The sequence below is a fragment of the Eretmochelys imbricata genome, chromosome 7 (genome assembly GCF_965152235.1).
Source record: "Eretmochelys imbricata isolate rEreImb1 chromosome 7, rEreImb1.hap1, whole genome shotgun sequence".
NCBI lineage: Eukaryota > Metazoa > Chordata > Testudines > Cheloniidae > Eretmochelys > Eretmochelys imbricata.
In genome coordinates this window covers 43733670-43758569 of record NC_135578.1, presented here as the reverse complement: position 1 = coordinate 43758569, position 24900 = coordinate 43733670, and the positions used below count along the sequence as shown (strand labels likewise).

The following is a 24900-nucleotide window of genomic DNA, read 5'->3' as shown; positions in this document are numbered from 1 at the left end:
AGTCTAGCAATACCAATATTGCAGCGTATTGCTTAATATTGGTGAGCTATCATTTACTTTGGCTTGGCACTAGAAATAATTACAATGTTTTATATTTATTTATTGTTAATAAGTGAGACAAATACCACTTCCTCTAGTCTGGAAAAAATGGATGCCAGACTAGATATTTAGAACAGCTGATATTGTACTTCCCCCTAAAGAGCAAGATTCCTAATAGAATAACAGTAGAAATTTGTTTTAGATACAAAAATCAAAACCAGAGTAGTGGTGATCTCCCTCCTCCTTAGAAAAGATCTAATAACAAAAAGTTTTAGCAAGGTCTCATTACTAAAACATCTTTACTTGTTGAAATACCAAATGTTTACAAATATACCATGAAATAAAATGTTTTCCCACAGTGCACTTTGCCGTGCAGTACTTTTGTTTGTTAGCTTACTTGTTAATTGGCAAAATTTATTTATTTACAATTGGTCTGACATTCATTAGTGGAACTTAGCAAGTTTCTGATAGAACTTCAGTCATTCATTTAATGTATTACATCATAGCTTGCTTACCAGACTGAATATTTACATATTATGGAGACCTGCCAATGTCTGTACCTTGTTCGGAGATGTAAAGGAATAGTAAACTTCCATTTTGGGAGTACAGTAAATGTTAAAAATGAAAGGACTCTGATGCAAATGCATCAAAGGCGGCATTGAATCAGCTAGAAGAACTCCAATCAATCAATATAGATTCCAAGGCCAGAAGGAATCACTGTGATAATATAGTTTGACTTCCTGTATGACACAGCCCATAGAACTCTCCCAAAATAATTCCTGGAACCTATCTTTTAGAACAGCCAATCTTGTTTTAAAAATGGTCAGTGATGGAGAATCCACGACAACCCTGTGTAAATTGTTCCAGTGGTTGATTAATCTCACCGTTAAAAATTTACATCTTATTTGCACTCTGACTTTGTCTAGCTTCAGCATTAATTATCAAATGTTTGTTTCCCATATAGGTACTTATAATCTGTAATCAAGTCACCATTTAACCTTCTCTTTGTTAAACTTAGATTGAGCTACTTGCGTTTGTCACTGTAAGGCAGATTTTGTTATCCTTGAATCATTCTTGTGGCTCTTTTTTGAACCCTCTCAAATTTAATAACATCCTTCCTGAATTGTGGGTGCCAAAGCTGGACATACTATTCCAACAGCAGTCACACGAGTCCCAAATACAGAGGTAAAATAACCTCTTTACTCCTACTTGATATTCCCCTGTTTATGTATCCCAGGGACACATTAGCTCTTGGGGCCACACCATTACACTGGAAGGTCTTGTTCAGCTGATTATCCACAGCAACCCCCAAATCTTTTTCAGAGTCATTGCTTCCCAGGATAGAATCCCCCATCATGTAAGTATGGCCTACGTTCTTTGTTCCCAAATGTATCTATTTACATTTAGCTGTATTAAAACACACATTGTTTGCTGGTACCCAGTTTCAGAGCAGTTTGGATCACTTGATAATCAGTGACCGGTCCTCTTCATTATTTGCTGCTCCATCACTTCATTAGTGATGATTTTGTTTTCTTTCAGGTCATTAATAAAAACGTTAAACAGCATAGGGCCAAGAACTGATCCTTGCAGGATCCTACTAGAAACACACCCCTCGATGAGTGTCCATTTACAGTTACATTTTGATATCTATCAATTAGCGAGCTGGTAATCCATTTATTGTGTGCCATGTTCCATTTTATAGAGACAAGGTACAGAGTAAGAGAGGAGCTCTGTGTAAGCTTGAAAGCTTGTTTTTCTTTCACCAACAGAAGTTGGTCCAATAAAAGATGTTATATCACCCATCTCGCATCTCTTTGTATTCCTGGGACCAACATGGCTACAACAACACTGTAGACAACAATGCTAATTTTCTATCATTCTTATTTCTTAATCAAAATGTCATGTAGTATCAAGTCAAATGCCTCACGGAAGTCTGAATATATTACATCAACAAGATTACCTTTATCAACCAAACGTGTAATCTTATAAAAAAAAACATGTTAGTTTGTAAGGATCTCTTTTGTATATATCCATGTTGATTTGCATTATTTACATTACCCTCGTTTAATTCTTTATTAATCGAGTTCCTTATCAGCTGCTCCATTATTTTGCCCAGAACTGATGTCAGGCTGACAGGCCTATAATTACCCAGGTCATTCTGCTTACCCTCTTTAAAAATGGACACACTAGCTTTCTCCCAGTCTTCTGGAACTTCCCCAGTGTTCCAAGACTTATTGAAAATCAACATTAACAGTTCAGTGAGCTCATCAGCAAGCTCGTTTAAAACTCTTTGATGCAAGTTATCTGGACCTACAGATTTTAAAAAATCTAACTTTAATAGCTTCTGTTTAACCTTATCACCATATGATGAGGTTACGGAGTGGTGCACTGTGGGTAGCTATCCCACAGTTCCCGCAGTCTCCGCTGCCCATTGGAATTCTAGGTTAAGCTCCCAATGCCTGATGGGGCAAAACGTTGTTGCAGGTGGTTTTGGGTACATGTTGTCAGTCACCCCTCTCTCCGTGAAAGCAACGGCAGACAATCGTTTCACGCCTTTTTTCCGTGCAGACGCCATACCACGGCAAGCATGAAGCCCGCTCAGCTCGATGTTGCTGTTGTGTCCTGGGTGTTACCGTCATCAGACGGTGCAGTAGGACTGCTAACCATTGTCATCCACTGCAACTCTGCTCTCCTGCTCTTGTAAATGAGCTCAATCTCAATAGCAGATTTCTCCATGTTGTCATCCTCCTCCGCTTCCGCTGCAACTCTGCTCTTCTGGTGCCATGAATCCACCTCGCAGGTCCTGTCGTCGTTCTGTTTTCTCGTGGCATCCGTCGCCATCCACCGCTTCCGCTGCAACTCTGCTCTCCTGCAGACGCCATTCCACGGCAAGCATGGAGCCCGCTCAGCTCACCACTGCTGTTGTGAGCATTGTAAACACCTTGCGCATTATCCTGCAGTATGTGCAGCACCTGCAAAAGCAGGCGAGGAGGCGACGACAGTGCGATCACGATAGTGATGAGAACATGGACACAGACTTCTCTCAAAGAACGGGCCCTGGAAATTTGGACATCATGGTGGTAATGGGACAGGTTCCTGCCGTGGAACGCTGATTCTGGGCCTGGGAAACAAGCACCGACTGGTGGGACTGCATAGTGTTGCAGATCTGGGATGATTCCCAGTGGCTGCAAAACTTTCGCATGCGTAAGGGCACTTTCATGGAACTTTGTGACTTGCTTTCCCCTGCCCTGAAGCACAAGAATACCAGGATGAAAGCAGCCCCCACTGTTCACAAGCAAGTGGTGATAGCCCTCTGGAAGCTTGCAACGCCAGACAGTCGGGAATCAATTTGGAGTGGGTAAATCTACTGTGGGGGCTGCTGTGATCCAAGTAGCCAACGCAATCACTGAGCTGCTGCTATCAAGGGTAGTGACTCTGGGAAATGTGCAGGTCATAGTGGATGGCTTTGCTGCAATGGGGTTCCCTAACTGTGGTGGGACGATAGAGGGAACACATATCCCCTATCTTGGGACCGGAGCACCTTGGCAGCCAGTACATAAACTGCAAGGGGTGCTTTTCAATGGTGCTGTAAGCACTGTTGGATCACAAGGGATGTTTCACCGACATCAATGTGGGATGGCCGGGAAAGGTGCATGATGCTAGCATCTTCAGGAGCTCTGGTCTGTTTTAACAGCTGCAGGAAGGAACTTACTTCCCAGACCACAAAATTACCGTTGGGGATATTGAAATGCCTATAGTTATCGTTGGGGACCCAGCCTACCCCTTAATGCTATGACTTCATGAAGCCATACACAAGCACCCCGGATAGTAATCAGGAGTTGTTCAAGTATAGGCTGAGCAAGTGCAGAATGGTGGTAGAATGTGCATTTGGATGTTTGGAAGCTCGCTGGCGCAGTTTACTGACTAGGTTAGATCTCAGCGAAACTAATATTCCCATTGTTGCTGCTTGCTGTGTGTTCCACAATATCCGTGAGAGTAAGGGGGAGACGTTTATGGCAGGGTGGGAGGTTGAGGCAAATCGCCTGGCAGCCGATTACGAGCAGCCAGACACAAGGGCGATTAGAAGAGCACAGCTGGGCACCCTGCACATCAGAGAAGCTTTGAAAGCCAGTTTCATGACTGGCCAGGCTACAGTGTGACAGTTCTGTTTGTTTCTCCTTGATGAAAACCCGCCCCCTTGGTTGACCCTACTTCCCTGTAAGCCAACTGACCTTCCCCCTTTGATCATCACTTTCAGAGGCAGTAAAGTCATTATTGTTTCAAAATCATGCATTCTTTATTAATTCATCACACGAATAGGGGGAAAACTCAAAAGGTAGCCTGGGAGGGGTGGGTGAGAAGGGAAGCATCAGGTTGGGTTGTGGAGGAGGGAAGGACAAGGCTGCACTACAGTTCAAAACTTATTGAATGCCAGCCGTCTGTTGCTTGGGCAATCCTCTTTGGTGGAGTGGCTGAGTGCCCGTAGCCTCTCTCCCCTGCGTTCTTGGGCGTCTGGATGAGGAGGATATGGAACTTGGGGAGGAGGGCAGGCGGTTATACAGGGGCTGCAGCGCCAGTGTGTGCTCCTGCTGCCTTTCCTGCAGCTCCACCAGACGCCTGAGCATGTCAGTTTGCTCCCCCATTAGCCTCAGCATTGCATCCTCCTCCTCTCATCGTGCTCCTCCCTCTTGTCCTCACGTTCCATTTCCTGCTTTCCTGGACTCTGCCATTGTTTGCCTTCACGCATTCTGCTGAGCTCTTTCAGTGCGGGAGGACTACATGAGCTCTGAGAACATGTCATCGCGAGTGTGTTTTCTGTGCTAGCCTCCGGGATGGAGATAATAGGGGGAGCGTAGAAACTTTGTAGCTGCAGGAGGAAAAAAGGGAGAGTAGTATTTAAAAAGATACATTTTAGAGAACAAAGGGAAGACTATTTCACACTGAATCAAGCAATTCACGTTACATAGCACATGTGCTTTTGGTACAAGGTCGCATTTTGCCTCTTATATTGAGTGCCTGCCAGTTTGGTGTGAGACATCACACAGGCTCGGCTGGGCAACAGAATTTGGCTTCACCCCCTCACCATCTTCCCCCCTCCCCCCACTGCGTGGCTAGTACTAGGGAAGATCCGTGTCAGCCAGATGCGAACAGCTCAGCATGAATGGGCCTCCCCCCACCACGTGGCTAACAGCGGGGATGATTTCTTTTCAGGCAAAGGCAAACAGCCCAGAAGGAACGGGCACCTCTGAATGTCCCTTGGCGTGGTAAGGTGTCCTACCATGGAGGACGGAATAAGGCTGACCTCCCCAGAAACCTTCTGCAAAGGCTTTTAGAGTACCTCTAGGAGAGCTTCATGAAGATGTCCCTGGAGGATTTCCGCTCCATCCCCAGACATGTTAACAGACTTTTCCAGTAGCTATACTGGCCGTGAATGCATCCCAAGTTTTCAGCGCAAATTACTCATTAAACACGCTTGCTTTTAAACCCTGTATTGTATTTTACAAATGTACGCTCACCAGAGGTGCCTTCTCCGGCTTCATGGTCCAGAAGCCTGGGTTGGGATGGTATTGGCTCCAGGGTGATGAACAGTTCCTGACTGCCGGTGGGAAGGGATTCTCCGCTTGCCTGCTCTGTGTCCCTGTTGTAGCCTCTGTCCATCATGCCCTTAGAGATTTTGGCATATATATTGGCATTTCGTCTTTCGGAACGGAGTTCTGCCTGCAAGGATTCTTCTCCCCATACAGCGATTAGATCCAGTACCTCCCGTTTGGTCCATGCTGGAGCTCTTTTGCGATTCTGGGACTGAATGGTCACCAGTGCTGATCAGCTTGCCATGCTGGCCAAAGAGAAAATGAAGTTCAAAAGTTCCCGGGTCTTTTCCTGTCTACCTGGTCAGTGCATCTGAGTTGAGTGCTGTCCAGAGCGGTCACAATGGAGCACTCTGGGATAGCTCCCGGAGGCCAATACCATCGAATTGCATCCACACTACCCCAAACTCAACCCAGCAAGGTAGATTTTAGTGCTAAACCCCTCGCCAGGGAGGAGTACAGAAATAGATTTTAAGAGCCCTTTAAGTCGACAAAACAGGCTTGGTTGTGTGGACGGGTGCAGGGTTAAATCCACCTAACGCTGCTAAATTCGACCTAAACTCATAGTGTAGACCAGGGCTTAGAGTAACATCTTTTGTCTTGGCTCTGGGAAGGCAGCACACTGTCCTCTTGTCCACCTGTGCCTTGCAGAATGTTCTTTAATTCTTCTGAATATTGAATCTACAACAAGGATTGCCTGTGTTCCTTGGACAGTTGGAGAACTTTTTGCGGGCAAGTTTGATTTTCTTAGTTTGGGCCCAACTGCCATCCGCATGTGTATCACATACATCTTTCCGTTCCCTTGGACCTCCAGGATCTTGAGAGGTATCTTCTATAGTTTTCATGTTAAGGACCTGGTATCAATTTGAAACGTCTAGCTATGTGGAATTCTTCCCGGTCATCTTCTCTCTAGCAGCCACAGCCTGCCCATCCTTATCTGTCTCCAGCTATGTAGAATGCTGCTTTGACCTCTTGCCTCTGGTGGTTGAGCCACCAGACTTCCTATGACTTCCTCTCTCTCTGATTCCTCAGAGGTCAGCTACATGATCATGATGATCCCTTCTGGCCTTCAAGTCTCTGAGTCTAGGCCAGTGCCATTTTTCCTTGGTGTTTCCCAAACCTGGCTGTTTCCTCAACTTCTCTGATTCTCAGTAGCATCTCAACTTGTCCCTCCAATCCTAGAATCTTTTCCTCCAGCACAGTCACCAACTTGCACTTCATGCACAGGAAATCCCTTCTGTCTTCAGGCAGGAAAGAGAATACATCCGTTGCAGGTCACCACCATTGTTCCATCACTGGCCATCTTAATATCACAAATAGTGCTGAACCTGGAAAGAAAACTTGCTCTGAAACCACCCGTTAGTTGCCTCTATTGGTTGGACCCTTACCATCTTTGACAAGGCACTGATCAAAGTTCCAAAGCCGAGAGCCTTGTAGCCTTTAGCAAGGCATCTTGCTTACTCAGTGCCCCATGGCTCTCTATGCAGCCCATACAGAGAGAACAAACAGTCATAGAATATCAGGGTTGGAAGGGACCTCAGGAGATTATCTAGTCCAACCCCCTGCTCGAAGCAAGACCAATCCCCAACTAAATCATCCCAGCCAGGGCTTTGTCAAGCCTGACCTTAAAAACTTCTAAGGAAGCAGATGCCACCACCTCCCTAGGTAACGCATTCCAGTGTTTTACCACCCTCCTAGTGAAAAAGTTTTTCCTAATATCCAACCTAAACCACCCCCACTGCAACTTGAGACCATTACTCCTTGTTCTGTTATCTGGTACCACTGAGAACAGTCTAGATCCATCCTCTTTGGAACCCCCTTTCACGTAGTTGAAAGCAGCTATCAAATCCCCCCTCATTCTTCTCTTCTGCAGACTAAACAATCCCAGTTCCCTCAGCCTCTCCTCATAAGTCATGCGTTCCAGTCCCCTAATCATTTTTGTTGCCCTCCGCTGGACATTTTCCAATTTTTCCACATCCTTCTTGTAGTGTGTTGCCCAAAACTGGACACTGTGCTCCAGATGAGGCCTCACCAATGTCAAATAGAGGGGAACGATCGCGTCCCTCGATCTGCTGGCAATGCCCCTACTTACACATCCCAAAATGCCATTGGCCTTCTTGGCAACAATGGCACACTGTTGACTCATATCCAGCTTCTCGTCCACCGTAACCCCTAGGTCCTTTTCTGCAGAACTGTTGCCTAGCCATTCCGTCCCTAGTCTGTAGCGGTGCATGGGATTCTTCCGTCCTAAGTGCAGGACTCTGCACTTGTCCTTGTTGAAGATTTCTTTTGGCCCAGTCCTCTAATTTATCTAGGTCCCTCTGTATCCTATCCCTACCCTCCAGCGTATCTACCTCTCCTCCCAGTTTAGTGTCATCTGCAAACTTGCTGAGGGTGCAATCCACACCATCCTCCAGATCATTAATGAAGATATTGAACAAAACCAGCCCCAGGACCGACCCTTGGGGCACTCCACTTGATACCGGCTGCCAACTAGACATGGAGCCATTGATCACTACCCATTGAGCCCGACAATCTAGCCAGCTTTTTATCTACCTTATAGTCCATTCATCCAGCCCATACTTCTTTAACTTGCTGGGAAGAATACTGTGGGATACTGTGTCAAAAGCTTTGCTAAAGTCAAGAAACAACATGTCCACTGCTTTCCGCTGATCCAGAGCCAATTATCTAGTCATGGAAGGCCATTAGGTTAGTCAGGCATGACTTGGCCTTGGTGAATCCATGCTGACTGTTTCTGCTCACTTTTCTCTCCTCTAAGTGCTTCAGAATTGATTCCTTGAGGACCTGCTCTGTGATTTTTTCAGGGACTGAGGTGAGGCTGACTGGTCTGTAGTTCCCAGGATCCTCCTTCTTCCCTTTTTTGAAGTTGGGCACTACATTAGCTTTTCCAGTTGTCCGGGACCTCCCCCGATCGCCATGAGTTTTCAAAGATAATGGCCAATGGTTCTGCAATCACATCCGCCAACTCCTTTAGCACTCTCGGATGCAGCACATCCGGCCCCATGAACTTGTGCTCATCCAGCTTTTCCAAATAGTCCCGAACCACTTCTTTCTCCACAGAGGGCTGGTCACCTCCTCCCCATGCTGTGCTGCCCAGTGCAGCAGTCTCGGAGCTGACCTTGTTCGTGAAGACAGAGGCAAAAAAAGCATTGAGTACATTAGCTTTTTCCAATCCTCTGTCACTATATTGCCTCCTTCATTCAGTAAGGGGCCCACACTTTCCTTGACTTTCTTCTTGTTGCTAACATACCTGAAGAAACCATTCTTGTTACTCTTAACATCTCTTGCTAGCCAAACAACCCACAGATGGACCAAATACTCCACTCACTGGGTCCCGCTACTTTCAAGCACAGAGTCTGCAGCTACTCCCTCCACAACTCCTGTTAGTAGCCTCTGTTTGTGGCATTTATTTAATAAAGATTTTTTTTAATTAAAATTATCATGTGGGAAGGAAATAAATCAGTAACTCTTTGAGGGGATCTAAAAGGCTTCACCAGCTAAAATGCTTCGTTTTCTGGATAGGGGCAGATCACTTTCTAAAAAAAGAACATGGAAAAGGAAAAATAATTTAACATGAGGGGTTTTATAACTTGAATGTTCATGCAAAGTACTGAATTGACTAGCTCTGGATTGACATCCTCTTTACAATAATAATGCAGACTTTCCCATCAGAGTATCAGCTCTGTCCTGGAAGAACTCCACTTCTAAGGACAAGAGGAACTCAGTTTCTATACCCATTCAAGCTTGTCTCTTTGATACTGCGCACAAGGGTGCCATTTGTGGTGGTGGTCATGCGATGTAGGCTTTTGTCTACTAGGAATTAACTGGACTGAGGCTACTAAGCACCTCAGATGGCAATGTTCTTCAGCCACTTCCAAAGAGGGGCCGGCTGGAAGTGGCTGAAGAACATTGATGACCTCCAAGTAAAAGGCTCAATATCCTTTAAATTGGTCATATGTAATAAAGTCTCTGGGAAATTTTGCATTCAGCCTAGTCTCCCACTTCTTATGACACTTACTTTTTTTAAAATGTGGAGAATGCGCAAGGATTGTTAGTATGATCAAGTATCTGCTGCTGTAAATGTAGTTAAACTTACTTGCAAGAGTCCTTTCCATTTGGTAAGAGTGAAGTATTATGTCCAGTTGCCTGGGTGGCTTCAGCATGATGAGAATTTTTACTTGTGCTGAGCAACTTTGTTGAAAGAGCTTTTTGAATTTTGCTGCTTTGGGGTTGTCCCACTGATTTCATTGTCTGCTTTGCTTTGGCTTGACCAACTTCTGGTGCAATAGATTGGATCAGCTCCTGCTTGGTCCTGTTTCTTATTTATATTCTTATGGAAAAGAGATTTTAGAGGAACACTGTATATGCTCTCTCTGTTGCTACAGTTGAACACCTGGTATACCAGCTATCACCAGCATCCTCCTTACTTAATTATTATGTTTGTTCTAATACTCATGTACTTGTGATTTATTTTGTAAAGGTGTATTTTCCCTTTAAATAGATAAATCACTGTGGTGCAAATCGCATTAAAGGGCTGACATCATCAAAGCACACTTTAATCACGATGAGTGTTCGGTTTTCAGCAACCTCAATGAAAGTAAGTGCAATTTCCCAAGGCTGGCAATTGTTTAAAACATGTCCAAAAGTATTACAATTGCAGGAGTGTTTATCTGAAGTCATGTCTTGCTGTGTCAAGTGTTACTATTAAAGCCATATGACTGAAGGGTCCTATATTATCTTGAGAGGTAATGTCATTTTTATAAATCAGAAGGAAATGTTTATTATCTGTGTACCAACTCTTTAACATCTGTCTTTAAAAATAAAACGTTGACAGATTTGAAAATATCTTTATCAGAGCACAAGGGAACTATAGTTATTAATCCATAATAGTGTACTTATTTCTTGCTTCAGTTTTCTGAAGGGTGTCTGGTATTCATGACAACTGAAGGGTGTCTAGTATTCATGACAACTGTAGTTATTTCTCAATAATCGTAGTGTTCAAGCAGATTCTCTGCTTGGATGGATTGGCTACTGCTGTCAGAACTCCCCATCCATATGCCCAAAATAAGCATAGTTCTTGTAGTTTCAAACCTGTCAGTCCAGATATTAAATTCTATTAAATTTAATCTGAATGAGTTATTTTAACATTTGCAAAGGTTTCTTATTGAACTGTTGCAAGACTTGTTTTGAGAACTATTAGTTTTCCCTGAATGCATAGTTGTAGTGTTTTAATAATGTTCGTTAATGTCTGTCTTAAACAGGAAATTCTAGTGCCTGAGGCCTCTGAATTTGACCAATGGGAGCCAGAGGGTACCCTTTCAAGTTTTCCTGTGACCGCGGTTATCCCAACGTGGAAGACTTTAACAACTTTAGATATGAGTCACAATCGCATATCTCAGATTGATGATTCAGTGGTAAGACCTCATGGAGCTTAGTCTTCAAGACATTTTCTTGTTTGGAAAAAATGCACGGTGAGCATGCTGTGGAACAATCTAGATAGTCAGCAGGGCTTTAAATTTACATCGGAAACTTCCATTTGTCTAGAGGATTTCCATTTGCACTCATATTTTGCTTTTAACTTAAATTGTACATTGACAATCTAAATCATAGAAAAAGCAGTATTTTTTGGAAGCAACGTAAGCAGTGAAATTGCAGGTTTGTTTAACTTCAGTAGTTTCTGCCCTCAGGCAAAGCAAGGGCAGCAGCAAATGCAGTGTGTGTATGGAGCATTTTGTGTATATGATTGTTGAATTACAGGAATGCTGTAGATCTTCTGAAACTTTTATGCTTCAAACTAGTTTTATTCTTAACCGAGTTATATAAAACAAAATCCAGTTCTGGGGTAGAACTTACTTTGTTACAGACCTTTACTTATTGGTGTTTAAAGGCAGCCTTGAACCCCACTAGTTAGAGTAGCACAGTTGACAATGACTCACTATGAAAAGTCTTCCAAACATAAAAACCACATCCTAAGTATTCAGTCAAGACATTACTTCTTTTGTTTTCCTTTCCATGCTGCTTCTGCAGTTCCCAAATTAAAGATAATTAAGTAAACTATGGGGTTTTTTTTATCGCTGTCACTGCTATAATGTCTGTGTGCCTCACAAACACATTTTTCCTCACAACCAATGTGTGAGACAGGGAAGTAGTTATCCTCATAACTCAGATGGGGAACTGGAACACAGATTAAGTGACTTGTCCAAGGTCATGAAGTCTGTGACATAGGCAGAAAAGAATCTGGATCTCTTAGATCCAAGTCCAGGGCCTTAACCACAATGCATTTCTTCCTCCCTTCAGTGTTTGCAAAGACTGATCTTTAGGGAGATCAAAACCAAAACAAGGATATAATGCAGGCAGTATAACATCAAGTCTCTGAATGAGACAGACTTTAATTCTGCAATATAAATGAGTTTGAAGGTAAGGGTATGTATGGGATCTAGAGTTTATTGTGCCCCTATAAATGCTTCCTTGAGGTATTAAGTTGGTGCATAAATTGTAGACATAATCATAGACTATTAGGGTTAGAAGAGACCTCAGGAGGTCATCTAGTCCAATCCCCTGCTCAAAGCAGGTACAATACCAGCTAAATCATCCCAGCCAAGGCTTTGTCAAGCCGGGCCTTAAAAACCTCTAAGATGGAGATTCCACCATCTCCCTAGGTAACCCATTCCAGTGCTTCGCCAACCTCCTGGTGAAAGAGTATTTCCTAATATCCAACCTAGACCTCCCCCACTGCAACTTGAGACCATTGCTTCTTATTCTGTCTTCTGCCACCACTGAGAACAGCCTAGCTCCATCCTCTTTGGAACCCCCTCTTCAGGTAGTTGAAGGCTGCTATCAAATCTCCCCTCACTCTTCTCTTCTGCAGACTAAATAACCCCAGTTCCCTCAGCCTCTCCTCATAAGTCATGTGCCCCACCCCCCTAATCATTTTTGTTGCCCTCCATTGGACTCTCTCTAATTTGTCCACATCCTTTCTGTAGTGGGGGGATCAAAACTGGACACAGTACTCCAGATGTGGCCTCACCGGTGCTGAATAGAGGGAAATAATCACTTCCCTTAATCTGCTGGCAATGCTCCTACTAATACAACCAATATGCCATTGGCCTTCTTGGCAACAAGGGCACACTGCTGACTCATATCCAGCTTCTCATCCACTGTAATCCCCAGGTCCTTTTCTGTAGAACTGCCACTTAGCCAGTCAGTCCCCAGCCTTTAGCGGTGCATAGGACTCTTCCTTCCAAAGTGAAGGACTCTGCACTTGTCCTTGTTGAACCTCATCAGATTTCTTTTGGCCCAATCCTCCAATTTGTCTAGGTCACTCTGGACCCTATCCCTACCCTCCATCATATCTACCTCTCCCCCCAGTTTAGTGTCATCTGCAAACTTGCTGAGGGTGCAATTAATCCCATCATCCAGATCATTGATAAAGATGTTGAACAAAACTGGCCCCAGGACCGACCCCTGGAGTACTCCTCTTGATACCGGCTGCCATCTAGACATTGAGCTGTTGATCACTACCTGTTGATCCCAACAATCTAGCCAGCTTTCTATCCACCTTATAGACCATTCATCTAATCCATACTTTTTTAACTTGCTGGCAAGAATACTGTGGGAGACTGTATCAAAAGCTTTGCTAAAGTCAAGATATATCACATCATCCGCTTTCCCCATATCCACAGAGTCAGTTATCACATCATAGAAGGCAATCAGGTTCGTCAGGCATGACTTGCCCTTGGTGGATCCACGTTGACTGTTCCTGATCACCTTCCTCTCCTCCAAGTGCTTCAAAATGGATTCCTTGAGCACCTGCTCCGTGATTTTGCCGGGGACTGAAGTGAGGCTGATGGGTGTGTAGTTTCCCATGTTCTCTTTCTTCCCTTTTTAAAATATGGGCATTATACTTGCCTTTTTCCAATAGTCCGGGACCTCCCTGGGTCGCCATGAATTTTCAAAGATAATGGCCAATGGTTCTGCAATCACATCAGCCAACTCCATCAGCACCCTTGGATGCATTATATCTGGACCCATGGACTTGTGCACGTCCAGCTCTTCTAAATAGTTCTTAACCTGTTCTTTCACCACTGAGGGCTGCTCACCTCCTCCCCATACTGTATGGCCCAGTGCAGCAGTCTAGGAGCTGACCTTGTCTGTGAGGACCGAGGCAAAAAAAGCATTGAGTACTTCAGGCACTATGATGCCTCCCCCATTCAGTAAGGCTCCCACACTTTCCCTGACCACCTTCTTGTTGCTAACATACTTGTAGAAACCCTTCTTGTTACCCTTAACATCCTTTGCTAGTTGCAACTCCAGTTGTGCCTTGGCCTTCCTGATTACACCCCTGCATGCTCTAGCAATATTTTTATAGTCCTCCCTAGTCATCTGTCTAAATTTCCACTTGTTGGAAGCTTCCTTTTTAAGTTCAAGCTCACCAAAGATTTCACTGTTAAGCCAAACTGGTCACCTGCCATATTTGCTATTCTTTCTGCACTTCGGGATGGTTTGTTGCTGCGCCCTCAATAAGGCTTCTTTAAAATATAGCCAGCTCTCCTGGATTCCTTGCCCCCTCACATTAGCTTCCCAGGGGATCCTGCCGATCAGTTCCCTGAGGGAGTCTAAGTCTGCTTTTCTGAAGTCTAGGGTCTGTATTTTGCTACTCTCCTTTCTTCCTTTTTTGAGGATCCTGAACACAACCATCGCAAGGTCGTTGGTGCCTAGGTTGCCACCCACTTTTACTTCCCCTACCAATTCTTTCCTGTTCGTAAGCAGCAGGTCAAGAGGAGCACGGCCCTTAGTCGGTTTTTCCAGCACTTGTACCAGGAAGTTGTCCCCAGTGCTTTCCAAAAACTTCCTGGATTGTCTGTGCATTGTTGTGTTGCTCTACCAGCAGATGTCAGGGTGATTAAAGTCCCCCATTCGTACCAGGGCCTGTGATCTGGAAACTTCAGTTAGTTGTCCGAAGAAAGCCTCGTCTACCTCATTCTTCTGATCCGGTGGTCTATAGCACATGCTCATCACAACATCACCCTTGTTGCTCTCACCTCTAAACTTAACCCAAAGACTCTCAACAGGCTTTTCTCCAGTTTCAAACTGGAGCTCTGAGTAATCATACTGCTCTCTTACATACAATGCAACTCCTCCACCTTTCCGCCTGTACCTGTCCTTTCTGAACAGTTTATACCGGGGTGGGCAAACTTTTTGGCCCGAGAGCTACATAGGGGTTGCAAAACTATATGGAAGGCCAAGTAGGGAAGGCTGTGTGTCCGCAAACAGCCTGGCCCCCATCTCCTATCCGCCCCCTCCTACTTCCCGCCCCCCGACTGCCCACCTCAGAATCCCCGACCCATCCAACCGCCCCTGCTCCTTGTCCCCTGACCATCCCCTCCCGGGACCCCCACCCCTAATCGTCCCCCCAGGATCCCACCCCCTATCCAACCACCCCTTCTCCCTGTCCCCTGACTGCCCCAACCCCTAACCACACCCCTGCCCCCTGACAGGCCCCCCGGGACTCCCACACCTATCCAACCCCCCCTCCACTCCCTGCCCCCGGACTGCCCTGCCCCCTAATAGGCCCCCTGGGACTCCCATGCCTATCCAGCCCCCCCTGCTCCCTGTCGCCTGACTGCCCCCCGGGACCTCCCACCCCCTTATCATGCCGGAGCTAGCCATGCCACCACACTGCCTGGCAGGAGTGGCGGGCCAGAGTGCTGGTGGCACAGTTCGCTGAAGCTGCAGGGGAGGGGAGAGAACTGGGGAGGGGCCAGAGAACTGGGAGAGGGGCCGTCCGGGAGGTTAGGGGCTGTGCAGGATGGTCGGGCCCATGGGCCATAGTTTGCCCACCTCTGGTTTATATCTATCCATGACAGTGCTCCAGTCATGTGAACTGCCCCACCAAGTTTCTGTTATTCCAGTCACATCATAGTTCCTTGATTGTGCCAGGATTTCCAATTTTTCCTGTTTGATTCCCAGGCTTCTTGCGTTTGTGTACATGCACCTAAGATAACTAGCCGATTGCCCTACTTTCTCAGTATGAATCAGGAGGCTTCCCGTCTTGTACCCTCCTCCTTGTGTTTCCTCCTGGTATCCCACTCCCCCGTTTACCTCTTGGTTTAGGTCACCATCCCCCGGTGAACCTAGTTTAAAGCCTTCCTCACTAGGTTAGCAAGCCTGCCTCCAAAGATGCTCTTCCCTTTCTTCATTAGGTGGATCCCATCTCTTCCTGAAAATTCTTCTTCCCGGAACAACATCCTATGGTCGAAGAATCCAAAACCCTCTCTCGAGCTGACTCTTGCAATTTTTAGCTTTATCCGGATTGCTGCATAACCCAAATACCCATCCCTACTAAGATGAAACATCTCAAATGAACTTGGGCTGTAACGATTGGCTTAATTGGGAGACAGCACATTAGTACTGAGTATGAAGCCAGAATTTCAAAGTAGAACTTGACCTTACTTCTCAAAGTAGAGATAATTTTTTTTCAAGAAGTGCCTGGTGCCACTTAGGTTGCTGAACTACCATATGTGTGAGTGTGATTGTTTTTTGGTTTTGTTCTTTTTACTTTAGAGACTCAGGACATACAAATATGCCTTTTTCTTTATCATTAATCAGCTGACAGCCTGGCAAATGTGGGCCGATTGACAGAAGCAAAAGGGCATTTTACTGCATAAAACCATTTCTTTTCTTCCAGAAACTAATTCCGAAGATTGAATTCCTAGAATTGAGTCACAATGACGTGTCGCTAATAGAGAATGTACAGGTCAGTGACATTATTGAGGATTCACTTTTGTCTCCGAAGTCTTGGGATGTGAGAGCACAGAGCTGCTTCGTTTGGACTCTGTGTTGGCTGCCTTTCTCATGCATAGTGCATTAACTGTAAAGATTACATTCTGACATCATTAAAAACAATTTGGGCTGGCTCCCTCCATGTCCATGCTCCACCATATACTACTTTCAGTCCTCCATTTTCCCTCTCCCTTTTCTTGTTTCACCAGCTCCCCTGCAGTTCTTATCATTTTGCATAGCAACCAGCTGGCAATGAAGGCAATGTGGGTCTGTAGAACTGAGCCAGGGGAATCTCTCCCTCCCTACATGGGCCCACATGGGTGAATGAGACCATGCACAAATTTTTGCTGGCTGGTGTGCATTTTAATCTTGCACACAGCTGGGGTGAGCCTTAGCACAATGTCTCCAATAGATGTTATTTAATTTGACTGAATTGGTCTGTGATGTTGCTGTTGTGTTCTGGTGTTGCAGCATCTTTACAACCTCATTCATCTGGACCTATCCTACAACAAACTTGCATCGCTGGAGGGTGTTCATACAAAACTTGGGAACATTAAAACTCTGAATTTAGCAGGAAACCTTCTGGAAAGGCTGTGTGGCCTTAACAAACTGTACTCACTAGTCAACCTGGATCTTAGCAGCAACAAAATAGATCAGGTAACTGATTAGCTTCATTGCAACAATAAAATTAATTTTAACAAATTGTCCTTCAGGTTATGGGCAGTTGGTTTCAAAGTTAAAATACGGATTATAATAGGTCTTTGTGCTTGCAGCATTATTATAGTTTTCCTGTTGTATACACCCTATACTTCATACATTTATACATATGCTCATTTTCAAAGAATGCAACTTTGAGTGACACCTATATTTATATGCAAATATTTTCAGATTGACGAAATAAGAAATATAGGAAGCCTTCCATGTTTAGAAAAGGTGGTCTTATCCAACAATCCTTTGAGCATCATTCCTGATTACAGGACCAAAGTGCTAGCCCAATTTGGGGACAGAGCCTCAGAGGTAAGCCACTTGGAATTTTTATTTGAATTCAGTACCTAAAAATCTTTTTATTTTCTAAAATCTGTAGAGAAAACAAGTGGCTAGTTCAGCTTTTTTTGCACAGCTGTTAAATTTGCAAAAATTCCTTTAAATGTTTGCTATGTGTTGTAGAGATTTTCTGTTTTAGAGAATGAAACCAACTTACTCCTGGCAATGTCAGCTGTGGGAAGAAAACTTAAGGCCTTGTGTGAATAGAGAAGCAGCACATTTACATTTGAACACAGTGTTTGCTAGAAAGGTGTGAAAATAGCTTTTCAGGCATTTTTGAACTTGCATTGAAAGTTGTCTCAGTCCTTTGGGAGTTAGGGTGGGAAGGTCTGGTTTTCCATGAAAAGTAACCCTACAGATGTACTTAGTTTTCCATTATGGTACCAGATTACTTTAAATGTTTGTATTCGTGTAAACAGACAGTGGTCATCTCAAAATAGTGGTGGTGTCTTGCTTCAATGAGTGCATCATTCTTTCAGTATTGTTATTGAGGCTTAACCAAACAATTTGTCTTTATGGATTTTATTCAGGTCTGTTTGGATAATATCAGTACCACAGAAAAGGAACTTGACACTGTAGAAGTGTTGAAAGCTATTCAAAAAGCAAAGGAGGTTAAGTACAAGTTGAATAACTCTGATAAGAAGGTGAGTTTTTAAGAGGAAGGAGGATCAGGGGCTAGAAACCATGTGAGTAAAACATGGACAATGTGCTGCTTGGGGGGAAAAAAAAAAACTTGTAGAATATCTTAAAGACTTAAATAATATCTCAAATTACTGGTGGATCTATTTGGCTTACTAATGAAGCATCTATTTTGTAACAACTTCTACAAAACATGCTCTGCTTGCTTGCTTTAATGTCTGATGAACTTTAAATGCAGCAATTTTGCACATTTTTCCTGTTCTGTTCCTTTAACTGCAGTAATGTCTTCTATGCCTTCCTTTCTGTGGTGATCTGGCAGATGAGAAGGAGGAGGAATAGGTAGAATGACTTCACAATATACAGAGTGGCTAACTTGATGAGAAGCACAGCTGTGCTGGTCCATGTTATAAGTTGTAAAGTCCATTCAAAGATGATCACTAAAAACAATGTCCACTGATTGTGCAGTAAAGTATTGAAATAATTTTTTAAAAGTCCTTCCCTGTTGGCACTGGTGGGGATTTCTTTGATTTTGTTTCCTTGGGGAAACAAAGTCAGGTGAGACTGTCCCACCTCTGAACTGTGCCTGCAGTGCGAGCTAGGAGGGCAGTTCCCCTGCTCAGGTACGCATACTCACACTTGCTCTCATTGAGTATATGAGCAAGTATAAATAGAAGTGTAGCTGTGATAGCATGGCTAGCAGCGGAGTGCGTACCCACCAGTTTCTGGCTCTTTTGTACTTGTCACATCTCAGCTGTGCTTCTGCTGCCCATGCTACTGCTGCTACACTGCCACTTGTACTCAATGAGAGCTAGTGCGAATGTGTACATCAGGGGCGGCCAACCTGAGCCTGAGAAGGAGCCAGAATTTACCAATGTACATTGCCAAAGAGCCACACTAATACGTCAGCAGCCCCCCATCTGCTCCTTCCACTCCAACCTGCAGCACCTCCTGCCCGTTGGCAGCCCCACCAATCCCACTCCCTCCCCACTCCTGCCCACTGCGATCAGCTGTTACGCGTTACACTGGAGGCTCTGGTGGGGAGTGGGGGAAAGCAAGGGCATGACAGGTTCAGGGGAAGGGGTGGAGTGGGGGCAGGGCCTGGGGCGGCGGAGCAGGGGGTTGAGCATTGAACACCCCCAGGCACACTGGAAACTTAGCATCTATAGCTCCAGCCCCGGAGTCAGTGCCTATGCAAGGAGCTGCATATTAACTTCCGAAGAGCCGCATGCAGCTCCAGAGCCACATGTTGGCCACCCCTGGTGTACCTAAACAGGGGAAGCACACCCCTCTCTTGTAGTGTAGACATATCCTGCGTACCTCTCACCTGCAGTTAAAGTATGTTTCAGGTTTGCACTTTTGACTGTGGCTGTGAGGCCAGTTATAACCAGACTGTCCAGACTTGGCATTAGAAGAACTACCAGAAGTTGCTCTGTCCTTTTAGTCAGTCGTCTGACTTGCGAAATGCACTATTCCATCAGTCTAGATATAACTGGTTAATATTATCAGTATAATCAAAATGGCATTTTCCAGAATGGATCCTTATAACAGGATTTCACTGTAACAGAAAATAAAATATAGACTTGAATGGATGTGAACTGAAAATTGTTAATGACAGCTGAGCTTTCACAGAAAACAAGCCATGTGATTATGTGGATTTGTTTGAGTTCTTGGATCTAATATTTGCTCTGTATGTTTATTGTCAGTGGCGCTAGATTCTTGTTTCTTTAACCACTACGTACTTTCTTTATTAGATCAGTGAGGACTCCAGGCTCACTGCTGCCAGCTCCAAATCAAACTGTTCTCTTACTGTTCATCCTTCCTCTTCTTCTCTGCCTCATCCTGTCAGCTCCAGCCAAGGTAATCATGTATGTATCGTGCTGCTGGGCTGGGCCTCTTGGTCCTGTTTTTCTAGGCTGCATTGATATACATGAAGTTTATATACTGAATATGGGGCTTTGTCAGCATCAGTTGAAGCGTAAAGGCAAACGGGTATTGTCCCAGACTTCTAAGTTATATTTATATTGGCAAAATTCTGACCTGTAGTTTTCCTCTGCTGGTGTTAACTGAGGTAGCTTGTGGCATAAACCTGGTGCAAATCTTTTTACCACTGTATCTAATGCTGCTCAAATCACTGGTGGAGGATTACACATCCAGGTTTTCCTAATGTAGACAAAGCTCTAGTGCTCTAATGGCAAACCTATATGTGCAGCGATGCTTTAAAATGTTTTTTCTTCCCTGTTTGGTGTTGGGATAATAAGAGGGTATTGATGTGGTGGTTGTTCCCATGTTGCTTTTAGACAAGAGACACAGTTAAGTCAGGAAACCTGAAAGAAGGTAGAAAAGGGGAGCAGAGAAAAACATCCGTAGTAATATTAACATGAGGGTTAATCACACTGATTCTAACCCTGTGATCTCGGTATACCCACTGTGCCAAAATCCTTTTGACAAATGTTCATAAAAGCAAACCAACTGCATAAATGGGGCATACCCAAAAAGGCTTTGTGCTCTGTGTACTGCTTTTGCAGCAGCCATTAACACTATTTATAGAGCTATGCTCATTCCTGCTGATTTACAGGAATGCTGATGCGTGACTGAGGATAAGTGAACATCACTGAGCTTTTTTGGCTTCAGTTCAGTTAGAAACACAGAAAATGATTAAATGGAAACACATGGTAGGGGTTAAGACTATTTCTAATTTCTTAAGATGGTATTGCAAACAAGGGAGTATGTCAGTCGTATGGGTTGGGATGGGAAGCAGTTGACCGTTTTCCTGTAAACATTTTAGTCCGGGTGAGGGAGGTGGAAGTGTCCAAAGCTCGTGCTCCTACTCTGGGAAAGAACAAGATGTTACCAGCATTTCTGCAAAATCCCATGGGGTTTCCCCAACATCATCTTCTATGAGAAGGCAAAGATCGTTATGATAGCACTCACATGATTATTTGTATGTGACCAATAGGGGAACCGACATCTCAAAGCAGATTTGGTTACCTTTTTATGTACCTCACCTAACCTTTCAATCTATTTTAGATGTCTCTTGTAATCTACAGATAAAATGCAGTCAATTTTTCTAAACTCTGGGCAGCTGCTACTTAATTTGTGTTTGGTATTTTGATTCTGTAATTGCTTTTCCAAATACTAAAGTATTCCATATTCTAGGTCATTGCTTGAGAGTGGAGTTTCTGTTATAATATATCAACATGTAGCTTTAGATGGTTATCCATGAAGAAGTAAAAGGAAGGTGGGAAATAGCTGCAAAAATTGGAATTAAAAAATTGTTGGGAAATATTTAGGTTTATTCTTTTTCCTGTTGTAAATGATTAGGAGTATGTTAAATTGTGGACTGAAAGAACCGGAGACTTATTGACTGAACGGATCAGTCATCTTTTAGAAATTTGCTGCAAGAAAGGTAGTGAAAGGAAAAAGGATTAAAATTTATTTACCTTAAAACTTCAAAAGTAAGTTGTTTTAGTAACAAGATGGGAAAGGCTAAAATTGGAAAAAGTCCAGTAACACAGCTGGCTACTATTGGAGTTAATCTATAAGACTTAATAATTGTAAGTATTTGGGCATCCAGAAAGGGGATTTTTTAAATCTCACTTGATTTTAAGAATTCTAGTTAGAAATTTTGAAATATGCAATCTAATTATCAGTTTCACCGTTAGGCTTGGAACTACCAAGAACTGAACTGCACTCCCTGACACATTGCTTTTATGAGCTGTATTCTTTGCTGTCTTTCAAGACAACATCTGTTTCCATGATATATTAATCACATTAAATGTTACAGTAAATTGCTTATGGGAGAGATGTAAGTAGCTAGACAGGAAACAATATACCAGAAATAATGCTTAAGCGGCCTCTTAGCTACTTTTGTTCCCTACGTAGTTAAAGCAGTGTTTCCCCTGAGGAAATAATTTTTTTCATCTGAGTTGGGAAAGAATGTTTGATTTGACTTTATGATCTTTTAAAGCCGATCTAGAAAGTTGCATCCATAACTTCTGTACAAGTCCTGTACTTCACATCAAAAATTATAATATCAATAAATTGTCCAGGAACACTGGTTTCTAATCATTAATTAAAAGTATTTATATGAAGTGCTGATATAAAACAATCCTTATTATTGGTAGCATTGAAAAATTGATTCACTATCACGTGCATAAACACTATTAATATTATAGAGCTTCCCATACAACCCTTGCTTATACACACTCAGGCAATGTAGTTTGGACAGCTAATCCTTGTGTAACTCAAATCAGATATTCTGAATCAGGTAAAATAACGGTTTAGGATTAGTATTTGGAATGGCAGCCACATTTGAGTTATCTGAGTATGCGTGTGTGTGAAGGGTTTGGATTTGGTGGGATTTTGGAGCTGTAAACTAATAGAACATAAAGAGGTGAGAGAAAATCTCAAAGGAAGCACTGCATTTTTCAGCATTGCTCTACCAGCCAATAAATGTTTAAAATACATTATTCTTCAGATAACTACTGAGTTTATTGTACCAAATGTGGAGGCTAAATCCAATCGTTTGTTTGAAAGTCCTGCTCTAAGTGCAGATCTCACTGCAGCTACTGATGCCTCCATAGTAAGACTTCAATTCACCATATAAACTGACTTCCTTTGATTGGTACAATCTGTTGTATGAAGCTATCCTCTACTGTATTAATGACTGCTTGTCAAGTTTTGCTTAGATATTTTAAGAATACTTGTCATACAGTTGCAGTTAGATAATGTGTTTTGGTTTTGTTTTAACATTCTTTAAGAGCTATTTGTATTTGTTCTAGAAATAATTTGTAGAAAAACAGCCCTAGCCAGCAGTTTATCGCCATCCAGTAGTTCGACTCCTACAGACCATACAGTTACCCAGAGATGCTCTGACATATTAGACTCCAGATACAGAAATCAGGTAACTGTAATTCTCTTCCCATGTCCCTTCTGTTTAAAAATTGTTTTTAATTTATGGTTTTTCCTGGAGCAAAAACTCTTCTTGTTAAAAATAATCCACAGCAGAATTTTCCTGTAAATCTGATTATTTCTGTACTGTGTGATCTATTGTAATGGGGCAAAGAAAAGTTAGCCCCAAATTACTTATCAGTTATTAAGAGGTTTCCGTTTGTAAAATATTGAAGCTAAATTTTTTACTCTGAACTTTTATAATAAATTGGGTATAAAATCAGTTTTCAACTTTTAAGCAAGGTATCTGAGGGCTGAAGGCAAACCCATTGCCTGTCCAGCTCTAATGGACTAAGAACTAAAGACCTAATTTGCAGTAACTGACAGCTTTCAGTCCCTTGGACACAATACTGACTTTCAGTTTTCTTCCACCTGAACTGAATGTAACCTCTTCTGTAGTGCTAGAGGGCTTGGTCCACCTTCTAATATTTTAGAACCACTCAAGTAGTGTATGGAGTTGCAGAGAACAGGAATGTAGTGTCCTGAGCTTGCTTCACAGTATTTGCATTGTGATGTTGCAGTTCAGTGCTATGACATATTGACATAATGTCAGTATCACATCACTGTCACTAACATCCACCTAGCTGCTAAGTTGGAGGGTGGGGCGCGCGCTCGCTCTCTCTCTCTCTCTCTCTCTCTCTCCTGTGTGGTTGTTTGAAGGTAGGATGGATGGTGGCGGGGGGGATAGCTATCCTCTTGCTGCTGGGTGGGAAAAGTTTCTCTTTGGTGCTGATAGGGAAAATCAGGGTAGCTTGAGTTTTCCCCATCCAGACTCCAGGTTCTTGATGGCTCCTTTACCGCTACTTGCATTTGTTAAGCAATGTTGGGAGCATTCCTGAGTACAAGGCTGAGTCAGCTGGTGCCTTTGATCTGCCACTGGCTTAAAGAGATCTTCAACAAGTCATTTTATCTCTCTATGCCTCCCTGTACCCATCTGCAGTAAAGTTTTGCACTGCATAGCATCCTTCATCCAAAGATCTCAGACTGCTTTTTATACGCAGTCTCACAACAACCCAGTGAGGTAGGTAAATAACCATTTTACAGGTGGGGAAATTGAGCCAGGAATAGAACCTATATCTGCCTACCTCATGAGATGTTCAGGCTGCTGAAGTAATGTTGGCAAAATAAGGTCCTCTAATGAGGTCCTTTAAGTGAAAATTAATTACCAAGTAGTACAAGAGGCATACCAGCCGCACCTTTGGATTCAACCACTTGTTGATCTGACAGACTATAAACAGCTCAAGAACCCTATATTGATTAATATTGTTCTATGACTACAACCGTGTTTACTGAAGTTTGTATGATGTTGTATGGTGTATGTTCGTTAAATACAATGTGGCAGCTCCTTGACCTTCCTTTCTTCTCCTTAGGTGCCTACTTCTCTGTTGGACTTATCAAAAGAATATGGAAGAGGTCATCACATTTGGTGAGATAAAATGACTAACTTCTAATATAAATCTGATTATAATAGTTGGCAAATGTCTCTGGATACTGTGTGTGTCTCTGGACACAGTCCTGGCCTTTAAAGCAGAACATGTTCCTGTGTCTGGAACTCTGCCCCTATTTTTCTCAGCTTGAAAATTTCTTCATGAAATTTCATTAAAGTTCTCTTTTGAACTGTGGGATGTATTTGAAAGTCCACAACTGCCTCAGTGGCAGTATAGTGGAGTGATCAAGTGACAAGGTGCCATCCTGCTTTAATACTGATTAAACTATCAATTCACCTGTGATGATTAAATTTATTAAGGATGAGGAAGAGAAGATAAGTGAACACATGAGTTCTTCTGTGCACTTGTCAGTGTTCTATGGGTTAAGTTATACCAGTCTTGTGTTTAAA

At 43.3% G+C, this 24900-nt stretch overlaps 1 protein-coding gene across 4 annotated transcripts in view; it reads left to right on the top strand.

The window, feature by feature from the left end:
- Positions 1–24900, top strand: part of NISCH (nischarin) — a 58736-nt gene that overhangs the window by 22335 nt on the left and 11501 nt on the right. For 3 of the 4 annotated variants that reach the window (XR_013346575.1, XM_077821092.1, XM_077821093.1), the window contains exons 7-15: positions 10150–10245; positions 10910–11062; positions 16336–16404; positions 16902–17087; positions 17319–17447; positions 18005–18118; positions 19865–19970; positions 22895–23016; positions 24434–24489. Coding sequence is in view for 3 of the 4 variants with exons in the window: in XM_077821092.1 (XP_077677218.1) it covers positions 10150–10245; positions 10910–11062; positions 16336–16404; positions 16902–17087; positions 17319–17447; positions 18005–18118; positions 19865–19970; positions 22895–23016; positions 24434–24489 (1031 nt within the window). In the remaining variant the exon portion in view is untranslated. Of the gene's footprint in view, positions 1–10149; positions 10246–10909; positions 11063–16335; positions 16405–16901; positions 17088–17318; positions 17448–18004; positions 18119–19864; positions 19979–22894; positions 23017–24433; positions 24490–24900 lie in introns of those variants that run through there. The other variant, XM_077821094.1, reaches the window with a different exon arrangement.